The sequence below is a fragment of the Toxotes jaculatrix genome, chromosome 17 (genome assembly GCF_017976425.1).
Source record: "Toxotes jaculatrix isolate fToxJac2 chromosome 17, fToxJac2.pri, whole genome shotgun sequence".
Classification (NCBI taxonomy): Eukaryota; Metazoa; Chordata; class Actinopteri; family Toxotidae; genus Toxotes; species Toxotes jaculatrix.
Window position 1 is genome coordinate 13,900,657 of NC_054410.1, and position 19,823 is coordinate 13,920,479.

General features: G+C 44.1%; 1 protein-coding gene across 1 annotated transcript in view; it reads left to right on the plus strand.

The window, feature by feature from the left end:
• The window catches only part of LOC121197346 (latent-transforming growth factor beta-binding protein 2-like), a 79,659-nt gene that overhangs the window by 37,884 nt on the left and 21,952 nt on the right, over positions 1 to 19,823 (plus strand). The window contains exons 9-19 of the mRNA XM_041060912.1: positions 7,821 to 7,895; positions 11,687 to 11,809; positions 11,905 to 12,069; positions 13,522 to 13,815; positions 14,666 to 14,685; positions 14,921 to 14,957; positions 15,444 to 15,518; positions 16,407 to 16,532; positions 17,025 to 17,153; positions 17,370 to 17,489; positions 17,800 to 17,919. Coding sequence (XP_040916846.1) covers positions 7,821 to 7,895; positions 11,687 to 11,809; positions 11,905 to 12,069; positions 13,522 to 13,815; positions 14,666 to 14,685; positions 14,921 to 14,957; positions 15,444 to 15,518; positions 16,407 to 16,532; positions 17,025 to 17,153; positions 17,370 to 17,489; positions 17,800 to 17,919 — 1,284 coding nt within the window. The remainder of the gene's footprint in view (positions 1 to 7,820; positions 7,896 to 11,686; positions 11,810 to 11,904; positions 12,070 to 13,521; positions 13,816 to 14,665; positions 14,686 to 14,920; positions 14,958 to 15,443; positions 15,519 to 16,406; positions 16,533 to 17,024; positions 17,154 to 17,369; positions 17,490 to 17,799; positions 17,920 to 19,823) is intronic.

Below are 19,823 nucleotides of genomic sequence, written 5' to 3' on the forward strand. Positions count from 1 at the left end.
GCTGATGATTAGCAAATAGCAGTCATCATTAGTTTCCTAAACTCCACTGAGGAGGCTGCGTGACTCGCCCATGCACCCAGTTGTAAAAATGAAGCTGTTTGCGCTTCCATAAAAACCAGAAAGCAAATGAAAACACATTTAGCATGAAGATGAGAGTCTGGCAGGAGTGCCACCCACCCTGAGGGCAGAATGAGCCAATGTGGCCTTGAAAGAGTAAGGAAATGAAAAGCCCAACCAGAGCTGCGGTAGGTTTCAGAAACAGCAACAGGGTGGTTGTATGCCGGCAGGCAGGGTGGGTGGTGACACTCTTCGCTGTAGATGGAGACTCTTGCTCAACCTGACAGCTCTTGGAGGGTATGGTTAGGTCCCTGTGCTGGTCCAGGAGTTGCTATTAAATCCTCATGGCAAGCAGCTACAGTATGGTGGTACACAGGGACACTTTGCTTTCAGCTATTTCCCATCACTCCTAATCAAACTACGACCATGCCTGCAGATGCCAAAGTGGCTGTCGAAGGCCTCGTACCTTGTTTAATGTCTGACCAGAACTTAATCAGAAGCAGACATGATCCATCTCTGTCTCCTCTGCCATCTATCATCGATGCTGATCCATTCTTTTCTTTCCCACTCTTTATCTCCCTCAGCATGCTCGATTCCCGCTCTTCCTAAGTCTCTGGCACAATCTCTTTTGGCTCCCAGATGTTTTCCTCTGCTCCCTCCTTTGAAGTTTGCGAGAGAAACGGAGTGAATACCCCTTTCACTCATTTTTGTGATTGTTTTGGGGGGGCACCATACTGTAGGCCTAGGTCACATGCAGGCAGAGAAAAAAGGCTAAAGAGAATGAAGGAGAGGAAAAATGATGTCAAAATGAAGTCATATACTATGTCCCAGAAGTCTTGGAGGGAGCTTTAATAAGAGAAATGCTTTGAATTCCTCCAGAGTGTTATTGTTCTCAGTTCTCAGACACTTCTTTCAGCCGCATTCCTCCCTTACTGGCCAAGACGTATGCTTTCGTACCTGTTTGACAGGAATGATGTGCAACCTGGAGACAACGGCCTCTGAAAAATGATGCTGTTCTTTTCATTTCACAGTGAATGGGTCAGCTGGGCTCGAGGCGTGGGGAAAAGTCATATAGCATTAAAAGAGTCTCCTGCGTCTCTTTCTGAGTATGTGATAATGATGTCATGAAAGCCCAGTTTGTATTTAGGGGTGTAACACTACCACTGCTCAGTTTATAGCTGGTTACAAAATGCACTGTTGCCTGGGAGCAAATATTGCTACTTCATTTTTTAATTACATTTACAGAGGGTGCCAATATCGCCACAGTGTAATGGGGTCCTGCTGCAGACAGGATTCTTATTTCTGGATTTACATATATCGTCCCAATCTAGGCCCATTTAGCCTCCACATCGCTGTCAGTATATTTGCATCAGCCTCACTCAGTCTAGTGATATAGATTCATAATATATTGCTGTTGTTCCAGTGTGGTTGGGTCTTTATGAGAAGTCTGTGCATGTATTTGCATTTCAGCGCGGATGATGACATTGCATTGCAGGATATTATTTATTATTATACAGAATGTTATGTCACTGTTGTGGCAATAAGGGAGGACATGATGTCTGTATGCGTGTCTGTATGTGTCTGACGTTATGGAGGCATGAATATCCGTGTGTGAAGTCTTTAGGAGTCAGCGCCTTTAAAAGTCACATGCTGAGGATTCCTGGCCCGTAATGAGATCCAGATCAACCACAACAGGCTGCAGTCCGCTCCATCCCTCTTGTGTGCACTTTGTTTGAATTTCAAATTAGTCCGATGTGCGATTTCTGATAGCAACTGATGTAGAGGCGGTAAAAAACTGTCCTCAGGTATGAGGTCTATCCAGTGACTTTTGCTGAGGGAGAATGGGAAATGAGGAGCAGGAGGCAATTTGGTTGCACAAGTCGCATAAGAAGCATACGGCAGAAACTGAATCCACTGCTTAGTGTGAGGAATTTTATCCTTAAAAATCAAAGAGCCATGATAGTTTGTGCATTCTGGGGATGAGTTAAGGATACATTTCTATCAGTAAAGTAATCTGAGGTCCTCTAAGCCAACTGAAGGCCATTTGCTGTGGCCTAAGTCTGACCCTGTTGGCATGACTCTGTGTAATTCTACTGGCAGCCCCTCCCTCACTGTGCCTTTCACAGCTAATGGAATTCCACAAGCCGTTTGTCTCCCCATCTGTCATTGCTGGGCAGCTTCACTCTCTGTGACTCTCCCCATTTGCGATGCTGGGAGGCTTCCCAGGGAGCCAGATCAGACGTCCCCAGGGCCTAAAGTAACCACCACACCCACAGGAGCTTTGGCTTCCTCTAACTTTACCTCCCTGGGTCATCGAGGTTATCATGATGTCAGTGCCCTCATGGTGTCTTTGCCCCACCCTCTATCCACCTCTATCTGCGGGAGTTGGCTGCCTGTTGCCCCCGCCCTCCTCTCCATGTCTCTCTGTAACCAGGACACTATTCTTCATGAGGTTTAGATGAATAAAGGCAGATGAGGCAAAGCATGAGGGGGCCCACAGAGCTCCACAACTTCCAGATCTTCCCACATGAACTCATCCCTCCCAAATCTCCCATCTATTCCCCAGACATTTAATCTGACATCCATCGAGGGGCCAAAGCCTGCGCTTATTGCTTTTTATTAGCGCTGATCAAACATGAACACTTGTTAATGACCAACAAGAACCAGAGATGCAGCAACTTCGCTTTAGAAGTAGGCCGCGAAAGAACAGATGGATTGGAACAACTCCACAACAGCTTCTCATGGTGATTAGACAGAGACGTCACTTCTCTTTGACAGCATTTGATTCATTGATGTTGACTTAGTGTTATCCCTTCACAACTAGAATGATGGAATCTATTAGCTGGGCAACAGTGTAGCTAATCAGGGCTGAGCAGACCTAACCGCTACAAGAAATAAATCCCAGTTGGAGGCAGATGGATATGAAATTTGTGTTACATTTCTTAATTGGATACAAGCTAACTTAAGCACATTTTTATTGGGAATGTACCGTGGCATGCCTTCTTTTGGAACCAGCCCAGCTGGTTATTATTCCACTGTGGATTGCAGATTATAGAGGAATGTGGATCTGTTTTAAATGTGTGTTTGATGCGGGTTACTTTGCCATCAGGATCTTGGAGAAGGGCGTTTAGGAAAATTGTCAAACTGCAAACAGAGATGTAAAATGCATACTTTCGTGAATAGGAACAATGAAAAGTATGTTTTGAGTAAAGATTTAATGTTGCAGAAAAATGAAATAACCTTTCCATCAAAGCCTTTTTGCTGTTGATGTATATGTCCTGCGGGATTATCATGTTGAAGCAATATGACACAGATACACAGCAAAGACTGTTAATGATTGAGCAAATATCCTATAGCTTCTAGACTGGTTTTGTGTCTATGTCTGTATCAGCAAGAGGATGTTGATATTAGTCCCATGTGTCCCAAAGGATTAGTCTTTACTTCACAAACTGGGACTCATTATTTACAGGGTATTCGATATGGACTGTGCCAGAATGGCAAATGTGGCGTGTGCCAAGGCGGCATTCTGTTTTGAAAGCAAACGGCTTCCCTTTAAACTGTTTGCTCCAATCAAACATTGGCTCAAAGGCCAGGAAGAGATGGCATTGCCATCTTAGAGACTCACAAGAGCTGAAACCCTCCATGGTGATTAAAGAGCTGTGTTTGCTCCTGGTTTTCTCTCTGCGGCACCAGTTTGTCCCATGGCGGCATGTCAGAAAGTAAATTGTTGGAAAGGGTCTTGAGGAGTACTTGGCTTTGGTGTTGGCTGTTTTCCTATTGAGTGGCCCCCAGTGGAATGGAAAGGAAGACTGTCTCCTGTTCCCGTCCTGTGGATGGCATCCATCCCTCCTCCTCCCTGTCTCCCACGCGTTCTCAGGTTTTCCTGCCAGTTAAGGAGAGAAGCCCAGCACTGAGGTTGCCTCCCAGGCAGGTCCCAGGGGAAGCTGGTGAAGGGCTCTGAGCCCCGTGATTGATGGACCAGACCTCTCAATCGTCTTAGAAGAACAGCCCCCGGGCCGGGTGGTCCACAGGGCGATTGTACCGAATAAGCAATTAAAGATTTCTGTACAGCTGAGGAACCCATTTGACTATGAACTCTCTCCGTTCTCAGCCTCCTGCCTCCCTCTCTCTTTACTTTCTTTCTCATTTTGCATAAGCTGTTCTTTCATTTGAATGCCCTCAGCAGTGCCCTCCGTGGAGCAAGTTTTACTTTCATGTTTAAAAGAGACCTAAGGGATTTATTCAGATTTGATTTAGGACAGCGCTGCCAATCAAGACGCTCCAAGGAATTTGAATTAAGGGAATTTGAGCAAATATTACTGAACAGTTGCCCCTGGAATGCACAACACAATTGAATGGAGACGGACAATAAATTAGTGAGGGGTGACAAAGTCTTTTGTTGAACAGGGACGGATGGACAACAATTGGAAGGTTTTGTCTGTAACCTCAGTGGATACAGACCAGTCTGGGTCTACAGTCTTTGTAACCAAGGGTGACACTAATGATGCAGAGCTGGAGCTCACTCTTGCAAGCCACTGCCTGTGTAACTATGTTTTCTACACAAATGACTGTAGAAACAAGCATGAGAACGGACACATCATTAAATCCTTTGCTTTTTGTATAATAATGAAAATGACATGGCCAAGTTGTCAATGATTTTGCAGTGCTTAGCATCTTTTCCTGAAGTGACTGTTCAGAAGACATGGTTCTCATTTTCCTGTACAGTAGTCTAGGATTCAGATGCAAGATCTCAGCTACAGTAATTTATCAAGCCTTCTTCCAAACTTACAGAATTAATTAATTCATCAAACAGACATGACTCTTTGTATCTTATGATAAATGCATCCTAGAGAAGGCAACCAGTATTTAGGGAGGCTGTTGTCAACCTCTGTATGCTGACTTTCAGCAGCTGGTTTTTAAACTTTACTGAGAACAAACTGCCTCTAGGGAACAATAAAGATCGACTAAACTAAACTCTGATAGCAAGCATTTTTTTTAGATCCAGGAGGCACATAAGGAAATGTTGAGTACAATCTGCCAAATTAGATCCTATGTGCAAATAAAGTTTTACGAACATATTCTGTAAATGCTTCTGGTATTTGTGGAAACTTGCCAATTTCACATCACTTTTTAATGTCGCTGCGATACTTCTTACATAATTAAGTTTTGAAGCAGCACAAGTCTTCTGCAGCATCCAAGTCTTTTCTCACAAAGATGTTTTAAGACAAGCAGAGTTTTGAAATGAGCTGTCTCTCAGATTCATGTTGAAGTTGTTACTGACTGCAGAGGTCCTCTCCTCCCTGCTAATAAGCTTTATTGAGACTCCTGAACCTCCCCCACTGGGCTTCCCTTGGCATGTGCGCCCTGCTGTCACTCAGGCCAGACATTCCCTGATCCCATCACTGCAGGAGGGCGTGCCCACCGCCCTACCACAACAGCTCATTACTCAGAAACTTTGGAGGGGGATTAGAGGGGTGTGGAGGAAGATGAGGAGGTGGGCAGACAGGAACAGGGGCGTCACTTTGACACAGTTCCCCCCTTTTTCCTTTGCCCCCTTCATGTTGACCCACTTCTGCTCTGTCAACCCTCAGGTACACTGACCCTGCCTGGTCCACTGGGTCACAGCAGGACCAAAACATAACTCAGCTTTCAGAACCTCGTTCCCAGAAAACCTCCATGTGGCACACATTCCAGTCACCCCTGGGAAAATGACACAAACTAATGACTGATTGCTGGGTTTTATATTGACGGCATATATTTACAGGATTGTTGTGCTGGTATCTTGTACATATTAAAGGCTGATGAAGTCGTTTTTTTCTGGCTGCTGGGTTTGGAACCTCAAACCATACAGCACATAATTCTTTCCAGTTCCCAAATTTGAAAATTAATGACTAAGCTTCTGAAACACTGGAGGGTTCAGTGTATGTGTTTTCTAGTGCTTTCTGTCAGGTGGCAGAGGTGCCTGAAGATGAATGATGGGTTATAGAGATGTGATCCTGTCTGATCCTGCTTGCCAGCAGTCAGGCAGCTTTTTACATCAGACCAGTGCTCCCTCTCAGTCAGCACTCTGATTTGCTGGAGTTTTGGTCACAAACACAGTGCGACTTTTCTCCCTTTCCCAGAGCACCCTGCCAGGGAAAGAGATGTGTTTTCTTTGCTGGCAAGACTGTGACCGTAGTTTCTTGCATGCGTCACCCCTGTTTTCAACCCTTCATCTCTGTGGCAGCAAGTTTAAAGCAATGCTGAACTTGGGTAAAATCTTATTTTTTTCTGGCCATGGTGTTAATCCAAAGATTGTCATCACTGTCATTTGTCCCTGTTTTCCATGAGTGGGAAATGTTGGATAACCCTGCGTTTGCTCTTATTGGATGATGATGCAAGTAAAAGCGAATGTGAATGAGATGACTTCTGCTATTATGTATTTTTAAAAAATTAAGTCTCTGTTTCATATTTTGGAAAAGTAAAATGCCTATTCATATTCCTGAATTTGTAAAGCTTGCTTGAGCTGAGAAATGATAAACTTTGTTGTACATACATTTAGAAGCGTTGTACTACCTGTACATTTTTTAAGATCCTGGCAGTAAACAATATTTTTCCAGTGCGTTTATGTGCTAAAAGTGCAAAACAGAATCATGACTATCAGGATGAGGAAGGAACTCACAGCACGGTTCCACCATCATGGCTTTAAGCTGTCTGATTCATGACTGTAATTTAATTTGACCGTAACAGTGAGAAACAGTTCCGTCATACTAATAAGCATGTCGTTATTTTTAGAGCTCTCCTCTCCCAAACACACGTTTTCCCCTTCATAATCAGAAGGTGGATCATCTCCTTTCAACATGATATGAAGCAAAATTCTTCATCTCACTTTATGTCATGGAAAGATCTGCTGCTAATAATCACCCTGTTAAGAAACCCTAAGATCCTTACACACACTAGTTCTTTGTCTCTGTCAAACACACATACCCACACACACACACACACACACAACCGCATAAACAGAGACCTTCTCTTTGCCATATGATAGTCACATTGACCCCTCTCTACATTTAATGGAGCATGCTGGGGCTTGACTGGGTGCCGAATGAGTAATGACATGATGTTTTCAGGCCTCTGTCACTGATAGTATGGCCGCACTGGGGGCATTAACAGACACGCCGTGTTATTTACTGTAGCACTTCTCTGACCCTCTAATGTACACACCTGAAGCGCACACCATATGATTTTTATTGCTTTGGCAAAACAAGCAAAAAGAAGTTTTGGGCCAGTCACTTTCCTGTGAGCCGTACATTAACTGTCATTCCTTGCGTGCACAGTTAAAGCATTAGTCTCTTGTTTAAGTAGATTTGCACTGTGGTTGATGATAAAGGTTAGGGCTGTCACAGAGGTTTCCTCAACATATTTATGATATAAGCACTTCCTTCATCTGTCCCTGGGGGCTGAGGAGAGTTATAGGTAATATGATTATAAATGACGTCGAGTGTTATCGTTACATTCTGCTGGATGGCAGTGCTGTCTTATAAATGTGGTTGATGGGGATCCATTTCCATACACTCACCCTGGAGTCCCTCGAGGCCCAGCCGTGGGTCCCCTCATTTCTCCTCTTGCCAAGATGCTCACATCTGTAAGTTATATGGTCCCCTCCTAAAGCTGAGCTCCTCTCCTCTCTCAGTGCGATGAATGCAATGCTTTGTGACAGAGAGGCACGGCGCTGTAAGATCATTTTGCTCCTCTAAAGCTGTGCTTTCTCTTTCTGTTTGCAGCATTTGCAGTTATTGCAAATGGACAAGTGGAATGTTCCAAAGGCTTTAAAAGGATGAATCTCACCCACTGTCAAGGTAAGCCGTAAAATATGTCGATGTAGTTCAGTATTTTCTGACTATTATTACATGATTTATCTCACTGTATATTTTAATAGGTAGTTTACCCATAACAAAAACATAGCTCATATTAAATATAATGGCATGGATGTGATAAAAACTTACTGCCCATATGTTTCCATGTATACATGGACCCCTGAGGATGCCTATAAAAGTATTCCTTTCTGTATGTTTGGCCCCTATGGGAACCAGGTCAGGACTACACTTAGCCTTGGTCCAGGGTCAGAGTTCAGCAGCCAATAAGCGCCTAGAGCTGCTGTTTTAATTGGTCTTTGGGGTTCTAAGTGGAGAATGGTACGGTAGGCTACGATTATGGTAAATGTGGGTCTCTGAGTATTTTTGAGGGAGCTTTACTTGCAGACCTGTTTGTTGCTCAGCCTTCCTAAATGTACCAACAGAAGAAAAGCTGTATGTAGGACAAGCTCACCCATCCATCTGTGTGTTAAAACAAACTCAGGTTGTTCCTGAACATACGCTGTGCCTGACTTCACTGCAGCATCCCAGAGGTGGCCATTTGTCAGATGGCTGATGGTTCAAGAAGCAATAACCACCCACAGTGTCAACCCTGTAGACAGTCTTCCGCTTGAGAATTTAGACCATTTATATTTCTTGGTGCTGTTAGTATACAGCATCGGAATTAGTCAACATGAACAAATAAACCTTGGCTCAAAGACACAGGAACAAAATGCACTGCTTGATCTGTGAACAAGGCAACCGATGCTGACACTTTGGAAAACAAAATGCAGCTTTTCTGACAGCCTACTTGAGCTCCGTCAGTGACTTGATTAATGGTGTCATAATCCAAAGGGCAATGCTTACTGAAGCCTATGGAGTGTAACAACATAATGCTCCAATGGACAGATTTGACTACATCAGTAACAGGCCTCATCCACTGGTTCAGCAAGTTCAACATGTTTTCCTATCCGTACTATTAATGTTTTCAGGTAATGATTGAGCTGGGAAACATATTTTAATAAAACAAAGACCTGTGGACAAGGACGCACTTATTTTCCAATAGTGTGTCAACTAGCCAACAAATGTGGAAATTTATCTTTCTATTATTCATGCTTTTCTTTTATGATTGTTTCAAGATGTTCCTCCCTTTCAGTTGCTCGTTACTTGAGTTCCAAAAAAGCAAAGCTGACAGTTACCCACAATATTTACTGGAGCGCTTTTAAGTCTCTGTCCCGTTCAGTTGCTGCGCCATTCCCAAAAATTATTTCTAATTTCAGGTCTTGCAGCAGCTGCCAAGGAGGCAAAAACCTGCTTTTTCTTGGATTTTGTCATTATTATCAGGATGGTGTCCAGCTTGCCAAACCGGGGCTGCTTTTCCGAGCTGTTTGGAGTGTATTTTAATGGAACAGAACAGAGCTTGTCTCATGTTCTATAACAGGCGTGATTTACTGCTCTGGCTTTGTACGCTGACCCTTGCGGTCAGTGACGTCCTCAGTACGATATGATAAGATGCCCCATCAGAGCCATACTGTGCACTCTGACTTCAGAGATGATTCCTTATCTTCAGAAGCTGTTTCACAGAAACTAGGTCAGCTGAATTGGCCATTTGTTACTGTGCCTGTTAGATGAAAGGCCCACATACAGTAGTTGAATGTTCAGTCTCTGTTGTGGATGGCAAACTGGTACTGGGAGCAACTCTTTTTACATTTTGGACCAACTTAATGAAAGTTACAAACTATTTAAAAACACAGACATTTGACATATATCATATTGAGGTCAACAGGGTGAGACCCCGATACATCAATTTATTAGGCAGGAATTTGCCTGTGAAAACTTACTGTTCCCAGTAATGGCTGTTTTGGCTGTGTTTTGAGAATGTGCATTCACTTTTCGCAGTTTTTAAATGGATGAATTTTGGCCTGACAAGTTATGTCTGGTTTGAGACTTCCAAAGTAGTCATAAGGTGCTCCCTTTGGCCATAACAGCCAATACATAATAAAGAGCATAATGTTGCCAATTTCCTTCACAGTCTCTATAAATAATTCTGCAGGTGTTTATGTGAATCTTTGGTTTTTCCCCTAGTTAAGAGCGGGCAAGGTCACCTAAGGTTGCAACAGACCGGTTGACACTTAAACCAAAGTTAGGGAACTTTTTGGAAGTACTGCAGTCATCAATATGTATCATTTAACAATACAAAACAAGCGTGATGAAAGCTGTTGATGGACACTTGGGAATTTTTACCACTAGGACTATTTGTCAGTGAGGGCGACTGAGCATAAATTCAAAATAGATGTTGAGATTAGTGCTGGTCGTGACAGGTTGTCATGGAAGTCAGGTTCAATCCCAATCAACCCACCAGCAGACTGTAACAATAGCACTAATCTGGGACTCAACCGAACCATGGATTAAAGACCCCATGTGATGAAGGCTGAGCCCAACGCTGACCTGAACTCTGACCAGATAGCATGCTGCTTAAACTAAACTAAACCACACAACATTGTTCTTCCAATCTTCAGAGTGTTAATATCATCAGAGACAGGCATGACATCTGTGGTCTGATTCATCATCTTCAACCCCATCCTCATCCAAACAGGTTTCTTTTGCTAGCAGAGATGCAGGCTTGTTTACATTATCATAACATAGAGGGCTGGACGCTTTGTCATTACAAGGGCAGCTTTAGCTTCAGAACAAGTCCCTCCCAAGTGAGATAAAAAAGTACAAAGAGAAATGGAAAAACAAAGGGAAACAGAGATAGAAAAGAAGAAACAACTGCACAACAACAGGGACATTGAGGCATTCCCTGGATTTGCTTCAGTCCACAGAATTTATCAGCCTCAATCCCTTATAAGCTCACTTTTTCCAGCAGGAAGCAAAACAACAAAACAAGAGCAGATTAATTAGAATTGGGAAAATCTGTGGTGGCAGGCTGTCGAGTTCCAGTCGTCAAAGCAATGGGAAAAGACCTAATGATGTACTCTTTGTTTAACACGGTAGAACAACAAACTTTGCCTGGTCCCAGTGTGATCGCATGACTAAGCGCCTGAAATATGTCCCCCTATGCTCCTGGCTGGCACATTAACTGGTTAGCTTGCCTCCATCTGGCTTAGTGACTTGGGAGTCGTTGGAGCAGCAAGTGAACTCCACTCACCACCGTATCACTCCGGCACATGGTTCAGGTCAGACAGAGGGAAAAAGTTTCACTCACTGACGTATGCTGAGGAAGCTGTGACCTTATTGGACTCTGCAATGGAACGATGCTGAGGAAGATGATAGTATAAAACACTCTGCAAATTCTTCTGTGTCTGCTTGACTTCCCAGGTTTTAAAGTCAAGGCTACCGCAGCCCTGAGAGCTTGTCATATCTTTCAGTCAGAAGGATGCATTATTTTGAGTGTATTCTGATTTACGGTGGTCAAATTTATTGTGCATGTTTCCCCCATGTCATCACTCCTCCTTGCTTTCATACAATTGTGTAACCTTAAAGTTTCCTTATTTCATCACCTCCCAGCAGCTGGTGGTTTTGACTATATGATCTATTGCAATATAATTTGTCACCTTTCAAGGTATAAAATGTTTTCTAAAGCCTGACATCATCTCTGCTGGTCTGCAGGCATGAAAGCTCTGTATACTTAATGTGAAATGCAGAACGCTAAATCTGATATTGATACTTATACCAAGTTTGGTCGAGGGGTTCAGGGGGAGTTCAAAAAAAATTTTGCCAGGGGAAAAACATGACTTCATGATATTTCCATAATCAGAATGCACCGTATGACTGACGTCCTGCATATTTCACAGACATCAATGAATGCCTGCTGCCTGGGATCTGTAAGAATGCTGATTGTCTCAACACCAAGGGAAGCTACAGGTGCACGTGCAAACCAGGCTACATGTTAGACGCTGCCAGGAGTCACTGTGTCTGTAAGTATCCCTCATAACAGCAAATTATTACAGGCTTGTGACTATTTTCCTATGTATTGCACTGGTTTACACGTTGGTATCAACTCTCTCCTCAGCGGACAAGGCTGTTTCTGACCAGAGGGCATTGTGCTACCGATCGGTGTCAGCCGGCACATGCTCTCTGCCGCTTGCTCAACACATCACCAAGCAGATCTGTTGCTGCAGCAGAGTGGGCAAGGCCTGGGGCATTGGGTGTGATCGCTGCCCTTTGCCAGGATCAGGTACAGTGTAAAATTACTCCACTGCATGAATCTGAATTCTCCTCAAGACTTGTCATCCATCTGCAAACTTAACTGTCCAAGGTCTGTTTTTTCCTATACTTGCTGTAAAACTGTTCGCTAGGTTAAACACTTTTGCAGATATAAAATGTCACATGTAATCTTATGCAAGGGTTAGCAATGGTAGTGAAAACGCAGGCAAAGAATATTTACCACTCAGTCACCATTTTGCTCTCTGCCAGGCGTGTAAGGCAGTTCAAAATAACCAAATGTGTTTGGAGTGGAGAAGGACCAAAAACATAACAGTTTTCATATTTTGGAGGCTACATAATAGTGGGAGTCAGTTTTGTGTTATCACTCCAACCTCCTGAGAGAAACCCCACTAATAGACCGGCGAAGCCTCACAGCACAAATAAATAGCTTGGCCAAGTGAAACATGGGAAGTAGTTGTCATCTTTTTTTTTTTTTTTTTGGTACCGATCTAATCTTCAAAGTGTCTGAAAGAAACAGGCTGGTTTTATGGAGTGTCTGTACTGGCCAGTGATTCATGTGGATTGTCATAGATCAGATATCACATACACAGACCTCCATGGCGCTGCTCAAACCAGGACCGACTCAGTACACAGACACACAACCCCTGATTATTTCGCACGCTGGCTTTTGTTTGGCCTGACAAGCTGTTAGAACCATGTTCTGACCAAAGCAGCCAAGCCCGTTTCTTATGACTCAGTAACAGGAGCCCACTCACTTTCATTCCATATTTACTTCTCGGATGTGGCTCCTGATCATATATAGGCCCATTTCCCTCCACTTTAAATTCATCATTCAGTTGCTTATCATATCCACGTTTCCTGCATTTAGACAAGCATTTACAGAGACCACATATCTGTCATTACTCGTATCTCTATTCCAGACTCTTTTGGCGTAGAGTTGCTGGTTTCAGGTCAGGTAGGGGACACAGTGCTCCTCACTTGTAATGGATTCACCATTGCTGAGGTTTGTTGGGCTCGGACACAAAGAGGTGCAGTCTCCCTCCTTTTAAGTAACCAGCCAATCCTCCATTAGCCTCTCACTCTCATGCCTCTACACTAAAGAGTTCAAAGGTCAGTTAGTATTACATGATCCTCTGCTTCCCCCACTGGCATGATTGTGTCTGTTTGCAGATATTCCCCTGGTAGCCCTCTGTGACAGCTGTCACTGGCTTGCCAGCTCGCTAGTTCTACAGCAATAGCCGAAACCCGACCCCCTCATTCACAGCACACAGTAAAGCACAGCATGCTCAACATAACAGTATTACACGGATGGCTTATGGTATTGCTGTGAACATCGGACAGAAATATGAGCCACAATTATACTCTGGCAGAGTTTTATGTTAGCTGCAGGAGACCGAGAGCACAATACAGAGGCAGTGTTTTCTGTGGCTCATTGTTTGCTGATATGTTTCCTACCCCGCAGACCATTTCAAGGAGATCTGCCCAGCTGGTCACGGATATACCTACTCACGCTCTGATGTGCAGATATCCCTCAGACAGCTGGAAGAAGATGACCTGCAGAGCACAGGAGTATCATGGGAGGAGCAGAGCCCCACTTATCCTCAGCTTCCATCCTCCCAGCCTTCACTGCCAGTGCCCAGCAGGCCACAATTCCCCATCTACCCACTGACACCACAAGTGCCCCAGTACCCTCTGACTCCGCAGCAGCCTCTCCATCCCTCTCACGCAGGCAGAGAGACACCTAAACAGCCGGAAGGTGAGAATAAAATGCTTGGTACACAAAATCTCTGCCAAGTTGACTTTTAGGTTGATAAATATTTTCTCTGAATGGTAAAGAGACAAATAGTTGTTGCTGCTGAATGTTCTGTACATATTATGCTCTTAAGCCTCAGAGCTATCCAAACATGGTATTCTCTTAACCACTTAAATATTTTCACCACAACCCATGGCATAAATAATGCAGGGCAGCTGAGTGATTACACAATGGGATTTTTTTTTTCTCCAGGATGTAAATGGATTAGCTTCTTTTGTAAGAATCCAAACATCAACAGGATGTTTTGAGCTCCACAAATAAATGCTTGATCCAACATCCAAGATATTCGGAGGAGTATTCATGTGCGCCATCCATCAAAGTGAAACTCCTGTGAGCATCACAGCAATGCACACAAGTAATCCACATTGGCCATACATCTAAATCCTCCGGATTTTCTCCAAATGTATCTTCCTGATTTAATGCTTGTGGGATACTTTACTGGCACAGTTACGACGCTTTGATTTATATGAGGAGACAATTCTGTAAATATTTAGGGATTTTTGTCTTCATTATCAGAGGTATCTATTTCCTTGTCTCTCTTTGCATTTTTCCTTGGCCGGTAGTCTGCTCTACTTTTATGACACGCCTTTCTCTGTCTGGCTTAGAGGATAAATGTGCCGTAAGCTTTGTTTTATTAGAATTAAAGACCTCCAAAGCTGCAAGTCAAGTGCTTAAAGAGAACCCGAGGTTTTTGTGTATGCTGTTTGTAGTCCATAATGGTATTTGTTAATGCGAACAGAATGTAAGCTTTTGCTACTGATAAACTTTTCCTCTTCTTTCTGTCTGGTGGCAGATGTGGAAATTCTGAGCCGGGTAAGTTCTCCCTCTCTTCATGTTTTTGAAATGTTTATCTTAGAACAATATGCTCTAGCTATCTCAGCTGGAGGGTTTGTTGTGATTATATAACTTATTCAGACCACATTTTAGTAGGTACACACACATAATTAGCACTAAATATAATGACATAAGATGATAGAGTGTATGAATATGGCCATAAAAACTGGAACCAAAATTCTTTTTTGACAAGTAATATTTGCTTGTTTTTTAGCCAGCTGTTGTGACTGACTCACCACTGAAACATCCAGGTATTTCTTTCTTGGCTTTACTCACAGAGATCATATAACACTACTTGTTCACTCTTGACAAGTGCTATTTAATGCCTCTTGTGGTTTTATTTAGCATCTCTAAGCTCCTGGGCCAATAGTAGTTTCAGTCAAGCACAGACATGTGATGTGTTTTCTATAAATTGCTCTCTCCTGCACAGCGGTGGCAGTCTCAGTCCCTGTCTGCTCTGCCCTCGTGCCAGTGAAAACATTGACATTAAAGTCTGAAGGTTGCCTACATTCAATAAGTCTGCTTGATTTATTTTGGTCATTGTGCTGTTTTTAGCCTGGAGAAAAGAGTAGATCATTTTTATACAGCTGCCCAGTGAGTGACAAACTAAGGCGGTAGTGGGTGGGAGAACAAGCAGTGTATCATAATGATTGTGAAGAATGATAATTTACTCTGTGAGACAGCGTTAGTGGCTCTTTGTATTTGCACTCTCCCACTCCCTTGATCCCCCTTCACAGAGACTTCTCCAGACTCCTCCATCATCACCCTGAGGCCAGATTCAAAGGACACGATCCAAACAGACTCAGTCACAGGTAGAAAACACACATTAGACTACATGAATTAAACACTGAGACTTTTTTTTTTTTGAAACTCTAGATGCAAATCTAAAATCACCAGGTGGGTATGGCGCTGAAGGACATCCATGCTCAAGAACAGCAAGAAGCTGAACTCTTCATTTTTTATGCTCTCTGTCAACTGCTGGCAGACAGCGGCGTATCTCATGAGGCATATTTGCAGGATGACCCGAAGTTAAGCTGGGGAGAACTTGGATTACCCTTTTATTTGACCCCTTTTCTCAAAGCCAATTTGGCTTGAAGATGCTGCACTGCACAGAGGGTGAGAGGGCGAGAAACCAAGAAAGAGTGTGCATCTTGGAAGGGGAAGCTATCCTGAGTGGACAGAGGCCAGACTTTTGACAAATGCAGGAAGAAGGGAAGAGAGAGTAAAAGTGTGCTTGGGTGATAGAGAGAGTGAGGTGAAGAGCAATGTGGAGGTAAAGGAAGTGAGGAGAACTCACAGTAAACCTACAGAAAAAGACATACTGCAGTTAGTTTTTTTTTTTTTAGTCATACACATGGGCCCAGTTCAGTGTCTTTGTTTTACCACAGTCCATTTGGATGGAAAAAGACAAGAACAACACTAATGTCAGGCTCTACTGTGCGTGACCTGTTTTTCGTCGACCTCTTTGTAAGCGCTCCATACCACCTGTTAGAACACTACAGTGCTGTAAAACCTGTCCTCTCATCCAAGACCCCACCTATAAAACAGCAAGATGGGTTCCCATGGAGAACAACATGTGTTACTGGAATGCACCCTTTTATTTTTTACAGTGTCTGTAATGTTGTGTAACCTCAGGTCAAAAATACTCTTGTCTGATTTCTGAGCAATGACTGTGCACCTCTTTGTGGCTTTTCTTTCAGGCACTGACAAGTGTGTCACCACCCCCAACATATGTGGTCGTGGGAGATGTATTCCTGTGCAGACTGGGTACACCTGCCAGTGTGAGCCGGGATTCAAGCTCAGTGCGCTGCAGACCAACTGCATTGGTAAGCAACGAATGGGGGAGATGGAGTGAGACAGGGGTAACGGTGGGACACTCAGAGAGAAGGAGGGGCATGCAGACACCAGCGGTCCCAGCGGCTCTGTCTATCATCATCTCAGTGCAAGCAAGTCTTCAACACCAAACATTACACGGCACAGAAGCCTTGAGAAATGAAGCGAGCCAAAATGAAAAGGATCCATTTGTTTATGTTGACCTGTTCCGTGATGCCTGACAACAGCGTACACGCTGTCCAAAGAGCTGCCACGGTGCTGTGATCCCTTACCTCACAGTGAAGGCCTTGGCTGGAGCCTCTGCTCCACCCGGCTGGGCTCAGGCCCATCACTGAGGAATGCCTGTATAGTAGAGGAGCTCCAAAGTCAGGGCTTGGAAAGTGTACAGTCTCTGCTGGTGAAATGGAAATGCAATCTGATGTTGCAGTCAACCTCTCCTATTCTCCTTCTCTGTCTTTACCTTCTCTCTCTGTCTTCCTTCGCAGATGTGAATGAGTGTGACGAGGACCCATGTGAAGGCAAGGGCCGCTGCATAAACAGCTATGGCTCCTACACGTGTCAGTGCCACAGTGGCTACAGCCAGGTGATCACCCAGAACAGGAAGTTCTGTCAAGGTGAGATACAGCCCAAGTGACAGCAAGAGATATAATGTTTCCTGTGGATGAAAGCCACCACAGGCTGCTGTTAGCATTTCTAACTCTCTGTTAGAGCATCGCAAGTTCTTGTCTGTCAGCGCTCTTCGTTTAAAAAGCATCCTGCCCTAATTAATGCTGTGGAACACAATAGTCACTTTCTTTTCCATTCTCCTTGGTTTTCATTCAATTTGGCAGACATTAATGAGTGCAGCATGCCCAGCAAGTGCCAGAATGGCAAATGCGTCAACACAGAAGGATCTTACACCTGTGAATGCAACAGTGGCTACGCCAAGTCTTGGAGAGGCCTGTGCGAAGGTGACATGCATGCACACACATGCACCTACGCACACAGTCAAGTCCACGTAACAGCACAGTCCTAGCCAGACCTATTTGTTTGCTGCCATGAGTCAATGTGTAGCCCAGTAACAAAACACATGCATTTTCCTGTAGTCAAAGCCAGGAAGAAAATATACGAAAGCTATGCTCAGTTCGTGACAGAGAGATGTGTGTTTGTATATATTAGCATTTGCGACCTTACATCCTCTTTCTTCCATGCATGTGCACATTGTTTTAATAACAACTAATTCAAATGATTATTTTCATGTCCCACCTTCCCCCTGAGCAGATGTAGACGAGTGCAGAGATCCCAGCTCCTGTCCCAGCGGTGTCTGCGTCAACACTCTCGGCTCCTTCCAGTGCCAGGCCTGTGGCCCGGGCTTCAGGCCTGTCAGTGAAAGATGTGTGGGTAAGGCAACCCCACACTCCATCATAGCATCAGCGGCACCACCACCACCCCTACCCAAACTTCTAAGGGTTTTTCCGACCGCGGCATGGAAATAAGCTGGGTTTCCCTCTTACACTGTAAAAGCTTCCTGTATTAGGTAACATTTACGTAGATGAAACTACTGCTCCCGGTTGGCATCACCAAAAATAACCAAGGCGACGTGGCATGGAGCCGTGCCGTTAAAGACCTGTTGACAGCCTGTGATGCAGTGCAGTTCACCTAATGGCACAAGCTGAAATAGTTTCACTGAGTTGAGTGGAGCTTTTTGTTCAAAGGGACACTGCACAAAGATTATATGAAATACATTTCATTTTATGCTTCAAAAGGCTTTATATTGGATGTTCAGTGTCCAGTGTGGACCAATACTGGGTCCGCTTGACAGCCCAAAACCACAGTGACTGTAGGCCTCGCAAAAACCCTCCACCTTCTCTCTCCATTCAGTGTTTCCACATATGATATATCAGCTCCTCCACCCAGCAGCCTCTGCATATCCCCAATATTGTTTAAACACATTCACTGTGTTATTGCTGATCTTTCGATATCACTGGCCCCCGAAAAAAGATTGTTTATAATACTTCAATTTAGGAGAGTCCAAATATTTTCTCTTGGCCACAGCCTTGAACAAACAGCATATTATTGTTGGAGAGCTCTGGCCACTGTACTCTCGGGCCCGGTGGAGGCCAGCAAGGCTTCATTACCACTGTTGAGCTAGGTGAGAGGACTGAGCAGTCGCAGGAGATGTATGGGAAGGTCAGACGGTCAATTCCCCACTGCGGAGGGGTCTCGACATGCAAACAAATTCTCTCACTCACCCACGGTGTTGTCGTGGTCCAATGTAAAACTTTTACTGCTGATTATTAGATTTGAATACACAAATAGCTGACAAACTACATTTGGTGTGTGTTGCTTTTAAGCTAACACGCGAGCAGCTCCCAGCCTGAAAGTGTCCCTGTTACATAACAGCCTGACTGGTGTTACTTACCACATCCCCTCTGTAAGACCTTGCACCCCTCTAATTTGTTTGGAAACCTAAGCTCCTGGAGTGAGGATTCCAGAAATGTGAAAAGCTCAAAGACGGAATGAGGATGGAAACTATGGAAATTAACTTTACTAGTACTTTGGAGTTCTTTATAATCGATTTCTCAGTGAGTCTGATGACTTATGCCCTTGTTTAAAGTCTCATGATTTCCTTGCCTCCAAAGAAAACACCACTTCAGCTTCTTTCTGTTTATCAGTCCACTAGTCGCTTTCATTCTGTGTAAATCTGTGGTGTATAAATAGTAACTTGGAGGAACCCTGTAAATGAGGGATAACACTAGAGGTAAATATTTTTACTCCGAACATCCACTCAGGCAGCACTAACAGCCCCACAGTATACGTCTGGCGCTGTGGGAGTCACATAAAAGAGGCAACGTGAGTGCTGGGTTTCCAGTATTTGCTTCAGTCAATTGACGGTAGCTCAGTAGTTTGGGCCCAATTGGCCAAATCGTGGATAAGCCTAATTGCTGGTGTGATAGAGAAAACAGCTCCATTCCCTTGTCAAGGCTTATCGCGGAGGCCTGAGAGATGCCGAATGATTGCAGAAACAAAGCATTGGGCCACACTGACAGACGTCTGGCAGTGCCCACGGCTAGTCAAACAAAACCCCGTCTGTGACTCTCTCGCTGTGTTTTCACTGTGTGAGCTCTCTGTTTCAGAACCGCTATCACCTCTCAGTAACGTCCTCTCTCCACCTCCTTTGAAGACAAATACTTTTCCTTCCTCTCCCCCTTTTCCCTTCCTCTTTTAATGTCACTGTCTCTGACACTCACATCAGCAGACTTCAGCTGCTTTCTCTCCCCGGACCTTCATGAAACCTGAAAAAC